The 15,624-nt window shown below is 42.9% G+C and overlaps 1 protein-coding gene across 3 annotated transcripts in view; it reads right to left on the bottom strand.

Moving 5' to 3' along the window:
• RBM28 (RNA binding motif protein 28) overlaps positions 1-9,949 on the bottom strand; it is a 36,548-nt gene extending 26,599 nt beyond the window's left edge. For 2 of the 3 annotated variants that reach the window (XM_072652820.1, XM_072652821.1), the window contains exons 1-5: positions 9,313-9,949; positions 2,565-2,723; positions 1,994-2,106; positions 1,482-1,557; positions 1,006-1,098 (exon numbers count right to left, since the gene is read on the bottom strand). In XM_072652820.1, the coding sequence (XP_072508921.1) occupies positions 1,006-1,098; positions 1,482-1,557; positions 1,994-2,106; positions 2,565-2,723; positions 9,313-9,430 (559 nt within the window). In that variant the 5' untranslated portion in view covers positions 9,431-9,949. Of the gene's footprint in view, positions 1-1,005; positions 1,099-1,481; positions 1,558-1,993; positions 2,107-2,564; positions 2,724-3,269; positions 3,390-9,312 lie in introns of those variants that run through there. The other variant, XM_072652823.1, reaches the window with a different exon arrangement.
• Positions 9,950-15,624: the final 5,675 nt, after the last annotated feature.

The following is a 15,624-nucleotide window of genomic DNA, read 5'->3' as shown; positions in this document are numbered from 1 at the left end:
CAAGAAGTGCCAGCCCAGAGAAGTACCACCCTCTGAAGAAAACTCCTAGAATTGGTCTACCCTTGTTTTAACAACATAATATACCCTCCAACAACAGCTGCCCAATGAGGGCTAGAAAAAGGGTTATAGGAAATCAGAAATGTCCCTACTCCCATCACTGCACATACCCCTCCCCACCTTCTACACCTCTAGGCTTCTGGGGAAAGGGGAAAGTGAAATGTTAGAAAAGAAAAATAAATGGGGGGAAAAATAACACTGGACTAACAGAAGATTTGTTCGAAGTCTGTCTTGGACCCTAGGCAAATCAATTCAATTCTCTGACCTGGAGTTGGCAAAGGATAACATCTGAAATCGCAATCTCACGCAGTAGCTGGTACTTTATAAACCTCAAATTCTTGTAAAAATGTGAGTTATTATCATCATCAATGTCTTCAGTGTTTGTACACTGTTAATTTAATAGGACAGGGATATTGGGATAGCACTCCTAGAGCCAGAACTCAGAATGAGACATCATTGTGTCAATTGCTTTTGCTTAATAATCTGGGGATATTCCTCTTACAAGGGGGGCTCATTAAGAGGTAGGGGTATACATGGAAATGACCATGATAAAATAAGCATCAATAAATCTGAATTTTCACAACAAACCAAGGGAGTTGGATTAGATCAACTTAAAGAGAAAAACAGAAAACTCCCATCCTACCTCAATGCCAATTTTCATCCATCACCAACTGTTTCACGTCCTTTACCCAGCCAAAGTTTTAAAAACATACGAAGTGAGGACAAGCAGGAGAAAAGATATTTATAGCAACCTCAGGTACTTTCAAGTTTAACCCTAAGAGAAACTGTTGTCAGCAAAATGTCACCAAGCTGATTAGTAACACCAACGAGGAAAACTAACTAATGTAAAACCTTGCTTTTTTCAGAAAGTAGAAAAAAATTTATTTATTATGCCAATTTACCTAAACACCAGGCCTTTGGGAGACAAAGAAGGCAAAGCAGACCAACCTTTTATCTCTTTCATATTCGTGCCTTTCAAGGCTTTTCCTGCTTCTAAGAGATTCTTGAACTGAACAAAAGCAAAGCCTCGCATTTTTCCATCTGTAAATAGTTACACAGAAAGTCAAGTAACTGAGTAATTAGTGTTAGAAGGTAAGGACACAGAAACACAAGTTACAAAGATGGAAAAAGAACTTTAAATTGACTAGAATTTTAAATTGGCCTCTCTCCAGATTAAAATGGCACTTCCCCCACCAGAATGAGTGTGGCTCCTTGACCCAAGTTCAAGACAAATGATACATCTTTTAGAACCATATTCCTAAGACTAATAATATATCTAATCTATCTTGAAATAGCCAAAGGAAAAGGTAAAAACCTCATGTATGTGCTCTGGACAGTGCCTAACATTAAGAAGTCATGTATTAATTAAACATTTTTAAAACTTCATTCTGATTCATAAGATGGGCAGAGAAGCTCACCAGTACCTGGCTTCCTAGGGATATTCACCTCCAAGACTGCACCAAACTGAGCAAACAAGCTCTTCAGATCATCTTCTGAACACTACAGAGAAAAATCAAAGTGCTGAAAGGAGTATAACCACAAACAAAACAGAAGCAAACCAACTCTTGAGAATTTGGTATACTAATATACGGTTTCGTATACTAATATATATTAGTATACTATACTAATATTGGTTTTAGAGGATGGAAAATCAGATTTTTGGAAAGGGGGTGTTTCATCAAGGAATCTATGGCAGAAAGGATGAAAAATAATGGAAGGTTTATTTGTGAAGTCCTTCCAAAGTAGTCCTTCTTCTGTATTCAGTGCTCTTTATAGATTCTCACCTAAACAGATCCATTTTTTGACATCATTAGAGCTAAGACTCATTTTTAAAAAGAAAAGAAGTGATCAACACCATCACAGGCAGATGGTACACTGACAACAGATATGTTTTACAGATCACATTCTCTCAGATTCTTCAGCTGCTCACTCCTACCTTAAAACTTAGGTTCCGAATGATCAGTCTAGCTTTTTTGTCAGGTACTTTCATTTTTTTAGGCTTGGGCTTTGGTTCTTGTTCTGGTTCTTCCTGTGGAGTCACTGAAGATTCTGGAAAATAAAAGGGAAGAAGCAAATATGTGCCCTTGATTATACAAAAAAAAAAAAACAAACCAGAGGATTCCAAGCACAAGGTAATATGGGAAGAGAAAATAAGATGACAGCTGTCAAAGGAATGAATACCATAACACTAAAACACTGGAGCTACAGGTAACTGAGGCATGATCAACATACTGAGGAGAAATCAAGACCAAAATCCAAGCTCAGATTACTACTGAGGACAGCATCAAACCAGAACAGACCTTCCATGAAGCTGCCTATGCCCAGAACACTGGACTTCTCAATTTCAGGAGTGAATGAAGGAATAATGTGGGTAGCCAACGAGGCCTGGGTGAATTAGAGATAGTTTTGGAGACATTACCAAAGACTCTCCTAAGCCCCAATACCGCTCTTCATTTCATAATACTTCCCTTCATCCTAAACAGTAACTGACACCCTTTATAACTTACCCTTCTTCTCCTTTTCCTTTGTTTTGTTCTTTAGTTTTCTCTTGGCAACAGTCACGTTAATTTTGCAACCTTCAAAGGTGGTAATTTCTTTGAGGGCCCTCTGAGCATCCTCCAACATGGAAAAAGTGACATAGCCAAAGCCACGGCATGTCTTACTGCCTAAAAGGCAAAAGGGTGGAGGAGAAAGGGAGCTATAAGCCACAGGAACATCTTCATAAAAAGGCCACAGACCTGCTAGAAATCATATCACAGGAAGCATAACCTTTATACATGCCAGAATTATGAAGAAAATGGAAAAGCAGGAAGGCAGGAAAAGAGGCATTTGGAAGACTGTTTATAAAAACCAAATGATGACTGAGGAGTGGTTCCCTCACAATAAATAACACTCAATTTCTCTTAGGGTACCCCTCAAAATAAACTCCCTGTATTGCAACAGGGGATATCATGTGCATGCTTATTAACAGCTCCTTTAGAGTGTACTTTTAACATTTTCATGTCAATTTATATCTACTGCCTTATTCTAACACAAACCTGTGAGATGGACAAAGCAGTAACTAAATTCTAAAAAAAAAAGGAAAAGAAAAAATATTTCTGTCCTGGAGATGAATAAAGTATTCTACTCTGACTTTCTGGAAGATTCGTGACTTCATCAATGCAGTTGTTTCATCCCCTTTTTATTTCATCATGTAGGATACTTGTGCTTACCTTCCCATAAAGACTCCATTAAGAATCTCCCCAAGGTTCCATAGATTAGAAGTGAAGAAACTCCAAAAGTCATCTGATCCAACCCCCTTCCTTTTAAGGTGGTGCACAGTAAGTGGGCACTTTGACCAAGAGAGGTTAAGTAAGTTGCTTAAGGTCACAAAGATAGAGGCAGATGAAGGTTTCTGCAAACTCAGGTCTTCTGAATCCAAATTCAACAGTTTCCCGCTGTACCATGTTGTCTTCCTCTTAGTATTTTTGTGTTTCAGGAAATACCAATGTGGCACTCCACTTGCTGGCCTCTTATTCTTACATGATCATTTATCCAATTATGCTTTGATAATATCTTTTGTGCCATTTCTTGCATGCTAGTTGCTGCTGGTAATATGCTGTAGCCTGTTTAAAGCCACCACACACCTTTCTATTACCCCTTGTGTTAACTGTATTTCTAAATCTTTCTAAACTTAGAATAGTCTACTCTTAGGTGACTGCTGAAGAGGAAGTCAAGACAAAATGAATTTAAAAGGAGTACAGCAAGATGGCTCTGTGGTTCAATTTAAATTTAAGAAACACATATACTTAATGAATTAATGAAAGTCTATGGCAAACAGAGTTTGTCAATAAGGTAGATTAGATTCCAATTTGATAGGCAGCCAAACAATGAAATAAATATACCTGAACAGGTAGAAATGAAGGACAAAGGTCCAATCAATGTGTCCTTGCAGCACACAGTTGTTTTTGCCAAAAAAAAAAAAAAAACAATCAAATAAACCAACTTTCTATTTCATCCCAAAACTCTGCTCCCAAGGAAAACGATATGTTTGAAATTATAAAAACAAGATCTGGTTCTTCTATATCCTAACTACACCAATACAGTTTTATCTCTTCTTTGATTTTTCTCTGATCTCATTATTTTATTGTACATAAAGTAAATTGCTACATGTGCACAGGCACAATGCTAAGTTGCTGTATGTGTACAGGTATAATGCTTATAGGCTATTTTTTAACTAAACGGCCAATGGCATGTGTTAAGCAAAATCAGATAGATGAGAATGAACTAAACAAATTCTGGTATATAAATTTAATAGGAAAATTATTGTCCCATGACATGAGAAATGACGATTTCAGAAAACGCTAAGAAAATATGTATGAATTGACACAGAGTAAAGTAAACAGAATCGAGAGAATAATGACACTGTAAAGAAAAACAACTTTGAAAGCCTTGAGAATTCTGATCAATGCAATGACAAGCCAAGACTCTGAAAGACTCAAGATGAAGCACACTACCTGCCTCCTGACAGAGGGGAGACACTCAAGGCGCAGAATGAAACCTACATTTCTGGACATGCCCAAAGGAAAAATCTGCTTTGCTTGTTAATGTAGATTTATTAAGCTTTTTCCTTTTTTTCAGTAGTGGGGTGGGGGGGAGGTGGGGATCAGAAAAAAAGAACCACTTATTAGGGGGAGGGGGGATTTTAACCATCAAATGGAAATGGGATAAGAGAAAAACAAACTGAATCTGTGCAAATACACCTTTTTTCCATCAGTAATATGTCCATTCAGCTTTTATCTTATATTCCAATAAATTATCTTATTCTCATGGGTAACAAAAACAGAGCAAAAAAAAAAAAACCCAACAAACCATTGCATTCCTCCATTCCTTGATGGGACAATTTTCGGCTTCTTCTTTTATAGTAAAATCAAATATAAAATCATAATGCTTAGTACATAGGTAATACATGTTGGGCAATCTGTGTTTATATATGGATAAATTGCTCCAAAGAAACTGGGCCTGGTTTTCCCTTCAAATCAAGCATTTTATTTAAATAAACTTATTTAAAAATTTTTCAGAAATTATGTTTTATGATTCAAAGGCATAAAGAATTGCCAGAAGAGTGCTGTGCTAAAGAAATGTGTTTTACTATTTGTGATAAGAGAAAGTTAGAAACAAAATGAGTACCCAATGGCTGGAAACTAGCTGACAAACACATCTATGAATGTAATGGGATGCTATTGTGCCAAAAGGAATGATAGAAATGAAAAACTCAGAGAACTAAAGGAAGATCTGCATGAAAGATACAGATCTTCAAAGAATAAAGAAAAGAGAACCAGAAGAACAATACACTTAAGGATTTAAACAGCATTTTAAAAATTCATTACAGAGGGGTAAAAAAAACTTTAAGTCAAATAAGTCAATTTTAGCACTATACTATTAAAGTTAAGACATCTTTTTTTTCCTATTAGTAACTAACTTTCTCAGAGACAGTACTCACAAGAGAGGTGAATAAGTCAGTCAATAAGCATTTATTATGCGCCTACTCTGTACTAAGTGCAGGAGATACAAAGTGTTTGTTGGATAGCGTCATTTGAACCAAAACAAAATGAATCAAAACTTTTTTTTTAAGAAATGAACATCTGCAGTAAGCTCTTTAAGATAGAATCAATGAAAGTATCTCTGTGCACGACTACATGAATAAAATAGTAAGAATTCCTAACAATCAAGAAGAGCAATTAGATCTGACCAAGCACATAATGACAAAATGTATTTAAAAACAACCCAAAGGGAGATTTGTAAGAACACAGAAGGAAGAAAGCAGAACCATGAAAACAAAACCCACAATGACCACAAAAATAAAAAGAATTAAAAAAACAACAACACTAAATGGGATGTCATTAGGATGACCAAGGCCAGCCCCAAAGAAACGAGAAAATACTCTGTGTCCCTTCTCTGCAGAAGCAGAGGACTATGGGTGAGGAACATTTCACATTCACATCAGACTCAGTTAATGAATTGGCCAGTTTTGCCAAACTTTTTTTTTAATCCTTTGTTACAAAGAATAGCTCACTGCATGAAAAGAGAAACGTTCAGACGTAGAGTACTGTATTTTAAAAAGATATCAGTGAAAATTAAACATTTTTTAATTCTGAAGCTATATCAAAGAAATGAAGACTTCAAAAGAAAGGAAAAGATGGCAAAATAAAATAAACAAGAAGACACCAGTGCAATTTCTAACCCATGTAACCAATTTCTCAGTATTATAAAATCTTTATTAAAATTATTTACACACATATTCAGGGTATCATTGATGAAATATTAGAAAGGAAATTTTCTGGCAATCTTTGAAAACATATCACATTTTTAGAATTACACAAATAAGACATACAAAGAATATAAGACCCTACTCTATGGTTTCATTAATTTTTACAACTGCACAGTAGAAATGCAAAATACAGCACTGAAAGTTCTCCTCCATCATGCCTCTCACCAAAATCACAGAAGAATCCATCACAAAACACAGACACTGCTCTGCTCAATTATCCACGAAGTACCATTATCAATCAAAGCAGTTAAACAGAGAGATATAGATTCAAAGGTGATCATCAGACAGCTTAATACAGTAGAAGAATGCTGGATTTGGAGTCAGAGGACCTGAGTTCTGCTACTTATTACCTGTGCAAGCCTGAAAAGTCGCTTAGCCACTCTGGGGCTCAGTTTCCTCATCTGCAAAATGAAAGGGCTAAATAATTACGTAATCTAAACCCATGATCCCATGCAGTAAAGTCAAGAAAAGGGAAAGATGTCCTACTAACAGCAAAGCTCTTCAGTTTACACTGACAGCCTCCTAACTCTGTAAACTCTGAATACTATAAATCACCTTCAATGAAATCATTAAAAACATAAAAGTATCTATCCATCATTATGAAAAAAATAAAATGGATTAAAAGCATACATTGTCCAGATTATTACATTAAGCTAGATAAGCAACCAGATGAATTAGAAGTCAGCATGTACACTCTGAACAAGTATGGATGAACTGGACTCAGAACTGAGGAGGAGAAGAACCAGCTGGAAGAGATCAGGAAAACTGGGTAGCTTTTTTTTTTTTTCCAATTAGCCCCAAATAAGAAACAGAAAGGATAAATGACCTGTAGAACGGAGGTTTCAAAGTGAGCTCGTGACAGACAGGACCATGATCTTTCTGTTAGGCATCTAACTCAGTGATCTGGTTCAGAAGGGGACCGTAAGAGATAAGCAGAGGAAGACATCTATGTCTTATAAGAGAAAAAGAACTGAATGTGGAGTCTGAAGACTTCTGTGTGAATACCAACCATTGTCTCTCTATATGGCCCTGAGCCACCCATTTAGTCTCTGTGGTCCGTTGGGAGGGAGGGAGTCAGGTGACATAATCACAAAGGTCTCTTCTGGAATTAAATACCATTGTCTCTTTTTTGGAACACTTACTAGTGTTTCATGCAAATTATCACACACAATTTTCAAATTAATTTTGGTGATCAATATGCTAAATATTGCATGTCATTTTAAAGATGACATATTTTAGGGGCAGAGTGATAGACGTGGGACAGAGTGCTAAGTCTAGAGTCAAGGACACCTTTTACTAGCTGTGTGACCCTGGGCAAGTCACTTAAATCTTCTGGCCTCAGTTTTCTCATCCGTAAATGAGCTGGTGAAGGAAATGGCAAACCACTCCAGTATCTTTGCCAAGAAAACCCCAAACAGGGTCATGAAGAGTTGGACTGAAAGAACTGAAATGCTCCTATTTGTAGTTGACATTTTAAATTGGGATAAGCTTCCATCCCTTTTCCTCTAAAACGATGAAAAGAAGATTGAAGAAGTTTCTAAATACCTGCATAAAAAATCATATTGTCCAAAGGTCAACTCTGGCAGAAAGGTACAAACCACATCAATCTTGCCTAACCTCAAGAGCAGAAACAGAATTCAAAGGTGCTCGACTTCCTTTTCTGTTGCACTACATGCTTATCCTATAAAAGGTCCCTGCAAACAGGACAAGGAGCCCATATTCCAATTAAATCCCCTACCTGGCAGCACAACATAAGAGTTTGTTTCCTTTTCATGTGAAGACATTCACATGTTAAGTTGTTCACCATTAAGGAAACAGGATCAGGAGGATCAGAGCCTGCTGCACTTAGCACAGAGGAAAAGAGGATGCTGGGAGCCGTCCAGGAGCTTGATTCAAGGAGTTTCATGGCTTTGGAAAAAGGAACAGAGAACCTGCTGAGGCTTTTGGTCTGATATTTAATATGGGAAATCTGCCCCATATATAAGATGGATCAAAGAATTATTCTCCTTCACATGGGCTACTCTTCCTGGTTCAAAGAAAAAGGGGGGGGTAAGATGGGGGGAAAAACAAGTTAGCCACAGGGCATGCGTTTCCAACCTCTAGCTGAGATCCATTTATTAAGAACTTATAAAGTGCTAGGCACTGGGCTAGGTTCAAGGTCACTGTCTTACAGGATTTTCTGGAAAAGGAAAAAAATCCCTCAGAGAGGAAACTGACCGTGGCTGGACAGAGGATTTCCTGGGGTGCGTGGGGATGTGTGCATGTATATATACGCACACATACGTACACGTATATAGACACGCTGCTGTGCGTAGCTATATCTAGCGGTCTCTCTCCCTCTCTATATACGTATGTATACGCGGTAAACAGGTTAAAGGCCAAAGGTCAGAGGCTCCACTCCTTACCAGGTGCAGCAAGAAAACGGAGCCCAAGCCCCAAGCGAGAGGCAAGACCCACTGTTTCACAAGCGCCAATTCCCCCCTTCCAAGTTATCATGGGAGCGGGGGCCGCCGGGTGCCCCGTGGGTAGAGCACCGGCCCCGGAGTCAGGAGGACCTGAGTTCAAATCCAGCCTCAGACACTTGTCACGTACTGAGACCCCGGGCAAGTCACTTAACCCCTATTGCCTCCCCCCCCCAAAAAGTTATCCTAATAGTAAAACAAATACACAAAGAACAGGAAAAATGAAGCCCGTTTCTGCAGCTTCTGGGAACGCCAGTCTCCGGAAGGATATGCTAAGCCTGGACAACCAAACGCCCAGGATTTACCCAGCCCGGGGGTGGCAGCCCCGCTCCTGCTCCGTTCTCGTCACCCCCCCACTTCCGGTTTATCTGCGCACGCCTTCCCTGCCCGGCCATCCCCTGCCCCTAACAGGCCCCCCAGGAGCTGAGCTGTCCCGAGCCCCTGGCACCCCCTGCAGCCCCGAGGCGGCCCGCACCTCCCCACCTTTCTCCGTGACCACGAAGCACTGCTTCACCGGCCCCACTTGACTGAAGAGACGCTCCAGCTGCGGGCCGCTGGCCGAGGACGGGAGGCGGCCCACGAACAGGGTCTGTCCCGCCATTGGGCACAAAAGCTGGCGCCGCGCCTGCTCAGAACCACCGTCCGGGGAACTTCGGGCCGGGGAGCCTTGGGCCGGGAAGCCTCGAGCTGGGGAGCCTCGGGCCGGGGAGCCTCGAGCCGGGGAGCACGCTCGCCTGGTGAGCGGCCTTCAGCGTGCCCACTCCACCATCTGGGCCGTGAGCCGGCCCGGAAAGTTGCGGGGAAGAAAAGGGTCCGGGTGGAAGCGCGGCGCCCGAGAGAAAGCAGTTCCGGCAAGGCCTGGGCTGGCTCCTAGGCCGCCGCGAGGGGGCGCTGACCTAACCGGGCGCCGGGAGCTGTTCCAGCCGCAGGCGCGCTGGTGGGCTCCAGCGAGGGCGCCCCCTGTCGGATCGGAGCTTTTTTTCTGTAACTCAGTCGTAACTCGCCTGTTCTTGGGACCGACACCCTCCCCGCTACCTGTATAATGGACGGCTCGTGTATTTCCGCTTCACAGGCATCTGCTCAAGGGAGGAACCAGAAAGGGCCTTATAGGTCAACCTTCCCTTCCCCGGGAGGGGAAACTGAGGCCCAGAAAGGTCTTGTGGTCTTGTCCAAGGGCAGAGCGTGGATTCCACCCTGGGTCCTGTGACTCCCACGTTCAGGAATGGGAAGCCACTCCAGGGCCCTTCCCAAGAAAATCCAGCGGAGCGTGGGGTCCGCGGGGTAGCCGCGGCGTGGGGGGTGGAGAAAACTGGGCCTGAGATCCCCTGTCTGTAGCTGTGACACACCCCACACACACACACACACAGACACAGACACACAGACACACACAGACACAGACACACACACACAGACACAGACACACAGACACACACAGACACAGACACACACACACACAGACACAGATACACAGACACAGACACAAAGACACACACACAGACACAGACACACACAGACACAGACACACACAGACACAGACACACAGACACACACACACAGACAGACACACAGACACACACACAGACACACACACAGACACACACACACAGACACAGACACACACACACACAGACACACACACACACAGACACACAGACACAGACACACAGACACACACACAGACACAGACACACACACACACAGACACACACAGACACAGACACACAGACACACACACACACAGACACACACAGACACACACACACAGACAGACACACGCACAGACACACGCACAGACACACGCACAGACACAGACACACACACAGACACACACACACACAGACACACACACAGACACACACACACACAGACACAGACACACACACACACAGACACACACACACACAGACACACAGACACAGACACACAGACACACACACAGACACAGACACACACACACACAGACACACACAGACACAGACACACAGACACACACACACACAGACACACACAGACACACACACACAGACAGACACACAGACACACGCACAGACACACGCACAGACACACGCACAGACACAGACACACACACAGACACAGACACACGCACACACACACACACACAGACACACACACAGACACACACACAGACAGACATACACAGACACAGACACACACGCACGCACACACACACACACACACACACACACACACACACCCGCCCCGGGCCCAGCGGCCCCGCACAGCCCTCCGATCCCGGCTGCGCTGACTCGCTTACCGCAGGTGCCCGCAGCTTGTCTGGCTGTTCATGGGGCTGCACGAAGCGTGTTTGGTGCCTCGAAGGTCTGCATCGGGATCTTGGGGTTTTTACGTTCCTTACCTCTTCCAACATACCTCCCCCCTCCCCATGCCTCATGACAGAATAAGATAAAAGAAAAATACGCAGCAGCTCAGGAAAACTAAACTGCATCCCTTAGGTTGACCGTTACACTCAGTGTTCTACACGTGAAGGGAGATGCTCTGAACCAAAGTGTTTAAAATGTAATAAAAGCAGACCTCTCGGCTTCAGTTTCCTCCTCTGTAAAGCGAGGGGATTGAGCGAAACCAGAGGTTCCTTCTTAACCTGTTTTCTCTTTTGAAGCAATCAGGGTTGAGTGACTTGCCCCGGGATCGCACAAGAGACCAGATTTCAACCTTTTTTTGTCATGGAACCGTTTCAGCAGTCAAGGGAAGCCTATGAACTCCTCAAAATCATGGTTTTAAATGCAGAAAATAAAATACGCAGCTTTACAAAGGAAGACAGTATACTGAAATAGTTAACAAAATGTTTTTTAAACAAGTAAACTAGCCCTCAGGTTAAGAATCCCTGGATTCGTTCTGAGTATACGATCCTATGACCAAACCTCTGTTCAGATGCCATCTATTCAGAGGACGTGTGAAATAGATGATTACGCCAATCGACATAGTCACAATCAGGATCAGAAGAGATGGACAGACGTGGATTTGAGTCTGATAGAGGAGATGGGATTAGCCAGAGATTCTATGTGCATAAGAAATCCCCAGCACACACGTCAACTAGCCCTCTAGCACTGAAGGAATCAAGCATCTGTTAAGTTCTAGCAGAGTGTTAAGTAATGGAGGGACAAATACAAAATACAGTCCCTGCTCTCCAGAAGCTCACATTTGGGTTCAGCTGCGAGTCAGATTGTGCCACAGCAAGGCAGATGTTAATACCTCCTCTTTAATGTCATTTCCACTGATAAAATCACGTCAAATCATAGGGAATGTAAGAACCAAAGATAATCATCCAAACAAGCAAATACTTCAGTTTAGAGTCTCATAAATAGCTTTTTTTTGACTTGTGCATAAATTGGCTTTAAATGAGGCAGAGTTGGCCAAAGTAGTTGACCTCACTCTCTCTTGCAGAGTCATCAAAGTCCAGAGGCAGGACAAAAGGCAAGAGACCTGGGATGAATGGTTGACCTTGGCTTCCTCAAGGCCTGATCAAGCTCTAAGCACTCTACAATGCCTGCTTCAGCTGCCTTTGTGGCCGTTGGAACAAATTGTTCTTATTTGCTCATTCTTCACACACTTGGAGTGACACCCCCACAACTCACCCACTCTCAACCTGGTTTAACCCTTCTGCCATGATGGTTTTATTGGGGTGTGGCTGCTGAGTACATCACAGCTTCTTGGAGCCACAGGTGAGAATTGGGTGGCAGGGGGACACCAAAGGTGGATAAGCAGCCTTGAAAAGGGTTCAGCAGCCCTCACATCAGAGGTGCTAGTCCTCCTGAGCACCCCATACACCCCAATAAACAAATAGTCAGACAATCTGCAGGTGTTGAACCATTTGGCAGTACCAAGGCAATTAGATAGCACAGTACGTAGAGCACTGGGACTGGAGTTAGGAGTTGACCTAAGTCTGACCTCAGACCCCTTCTAGCTGTGTGACCAAGTTACATAACCTGTGCCTCAGTTTCTTCAATTGCAAAATGGGGATAATAACAGCACCTACCTCAAGGATTGCTGGGAGGATCAAATGAGATAATATTTGGAAAGCACTTCATGAATAAGCATGCTAAGTACTGTATAAATGCTTAATCCCTTCCCCACCAAGGACTTTGATAGCAAAAACTTTTCTGGGTCTTCAGCAGCGATGACTGTAGCCCCTACAGGAGCGGTTACCAGACAGCATCTCCACGGAAGTTGCTTTCCAGGATGATGGTTGAGGGCATTACTGGTCACAAAGCTCTTGATTTCAGGATCCTGGGCTATCCCATCGGGGTCTGAGGGGAGATCCTGATCAAGGTGGAGAGGGTGGTGATTTACCAAGCACATGCTGCTTCCACTCTGCTTTACTGCTTTACTTACTTACTGTTTTAGCTAGTTTGTTTGGACTGGTGTGTGTGTGTGTGTGTATGTGTGTATGTGTGTATGTGTGTGTGTGTGCACGCACACATTGGTGGGGATATCTCAACTCATCTCCACAGGAGAATTGCTCATCCAGATGCTGGCTGTGACAACTGGGCTGGAAACAGGAGTGGTGCTCTGGGGTAGCCTCTTCTCTTGGGGCTCTAATGCTTAGCTGCCTTTTGGTGGAAGGTCAGTCAACAGTTGTTGCTGGTGATGAAGCAAAGATGGACCACCTCTCCACAATGATTTCACCGCCAAGCGATGGCTATGGGAGATGAACTGGAAGCAGGTCTGATAGTTTAAGTGGCCATATCAACCCAAGGCTCTTGGATCCATCAGGGCTTGAGGGGAGAGGATGACCAAAGTAGTGGTGGTGGGTTGAAGCCTAGAAGCTCAAACCCAGCACGGTGACTTCTCTCTAGACTCCGCTACTTTAAAGGCCAGAATCAGGCCTGGAAAATGGTTATGAGTTGGCATATTGTATGCACTTATTCCCTCTTCTTAGTGCTGAGCATAAAGCCACCATCGACACTATTGGCTTGCTTATTCGTCAAAGGACCTTGCTGTATTGTCCACCAGAGGGCAGTGGCTACCCACAGTACTGGACAGACTGACACATCACAACCAATGGAATTCTTCCTGCATTTCCCGAGTCAAGCTGAGGACAGCCAAGCTCTCCATCTCAGACCTCAAAGTCTCTTGCTTAGTCTCACCCTTCCCCTGCTGCTTCAGATCTGGCAGGGCACAAGGCTCACTCAGGTGGGAATATTCACTCATAAATCTCAGGACACATGCAGGGTATTTTTATTAAATCGCAGCAGCAGCAGCAATACTCCTGCTTCACATCAATTCTCACCAGGCTGCCAGGGGAAATAAACAGTGAGTTACCTTCTCATCCATCACCATCTAGGAGTAGAAGGGACTGGCAGAGACTTTTCCCAACCATCATCATCTTCAAAGTCATAAACCTCTATCTATTCCCCTTTGGAAACTTAGGCTGATTGGACCCACATTCTAAGTCCCAGACGTTTGGGGCAAAAGAGTCCAGCTTGGGAAACAAATCAGACACTCCTCTGGAAAAGCTGCTTTGGGCAGGAAACTGGGAATGTGGCCCAAAGGGTGAGTTTAGGGAGGCAGAACAAAGTGTTTCTACCTCTCGTTGGGGTCAATGAAATTAGGAGAGTTCTTGCTTAGGTGACAGGGGAAAAAAAATACACAGACAGAAAGATCTGAGATTCATAGAGCTCAGAAGGGATCTCAGGAATCTTTTAGTCCAACCTCTTAATTTTTTTCAGAGTAAACTGAGGTCCAGAGAAGTTAACTAACTTGTTTAAATCAGTATCATACTGTTTGGTGCCTCCATCATGGACTGCCTCTTCTGTCCTGTATCACTGTCCCCACCCATCATCTGTTACCTTTTTTGCATCATGGGCCCCTTCTCAGAATGTTTTAAAATACACAAAACAAAATAATGAATTTTGGTGAAATAATTATCAAAATGTATTTTTTAACGCAAGTTAAGAACTTCTATCTCTTTGTATGACTAGGGCAGGGATGTATGTAATCAAATTTACAGCTAGAGTATAAACTCCCTGAGGGATAGGGTTTTGTTTTACTCCTCTTTGTATCTCATCCAAAACCTCTAGAGGGTGCTTGACACTTAATAGGTGCTTATCATTGAATTTGTGTATAAGCAAGAGAAAAAAGTACTTCCTGCTTAAAAAAAAAAAAAGTGAATGAATGCCCAAATACCTAAACTTTGGAGAGGAGTGCACTTATTTGTGAAAAGATACTGACCAAGATAGGACCTGGGAGAAGACCAGAGGTGAGGAGTTAAGAGCAGGAAGAGAAGGGGAGAACTGAGGAAGGCCACGAGTGGACATCAGAGAAGCTTTCTCTTAATTCAAAATCCATTCTTTTAATCAAAAGCAGCTGAAACAAGCCAGCAGCCCTGTTCTGCCTCTGCTATTGTCGGGGTGAGAAATGTCTATAATTCAGGGGTTGGCTGCTCTCTGGGTCATAGGCCAAAGTAAAGATGCATCAGGATGTCTGAGCCAAGCCCTTGGTGATGGAGCAGTCACAGCTCTCACTCCCCCACCTCCTCCATCCCTCTCTGTATCATCCCCACCCCCAAGCACTGCTGCTCAGCGTTCACCCCTTTGCTGACACCTCCTCCTGAAGGAACCAGACCAGAGTTCTGCACACCCCTTGTTCAAAGCAGATCCTTATCTGCTGAGATCAGGGCTCTGACTCTTTAATCTCATTCCTCCACTTTAGGGAAATTCTCTTCTCTCTCTTTTCCCTCCTCCCCCTCTTCTTTTCTTCCATTTCTCAAAGTCTGCAGGAAGGAAAAAAACCTGAATTCCTTTTTTTTTTCACATT

Source organism: Notamacropus eugenii, chromosome 3 (genome assembly GCF_028372415.1).
Source record: "Notamacropus eugenii isolate mMacEug1 chromosome 3, mMacEug1.pri_v2, whole genome shotgun sequence".
Taxonomy (NCBI): domain Eukaryota; kingdom Metazoa; phylum Chordata; class Mammalia; order Diprotodontia; family Macropodidae; genus Notamacropus; species Notamacropus eugenii.
This window is presented reverse-complemented; position numbering and strand designations above follow the sequence as displayed.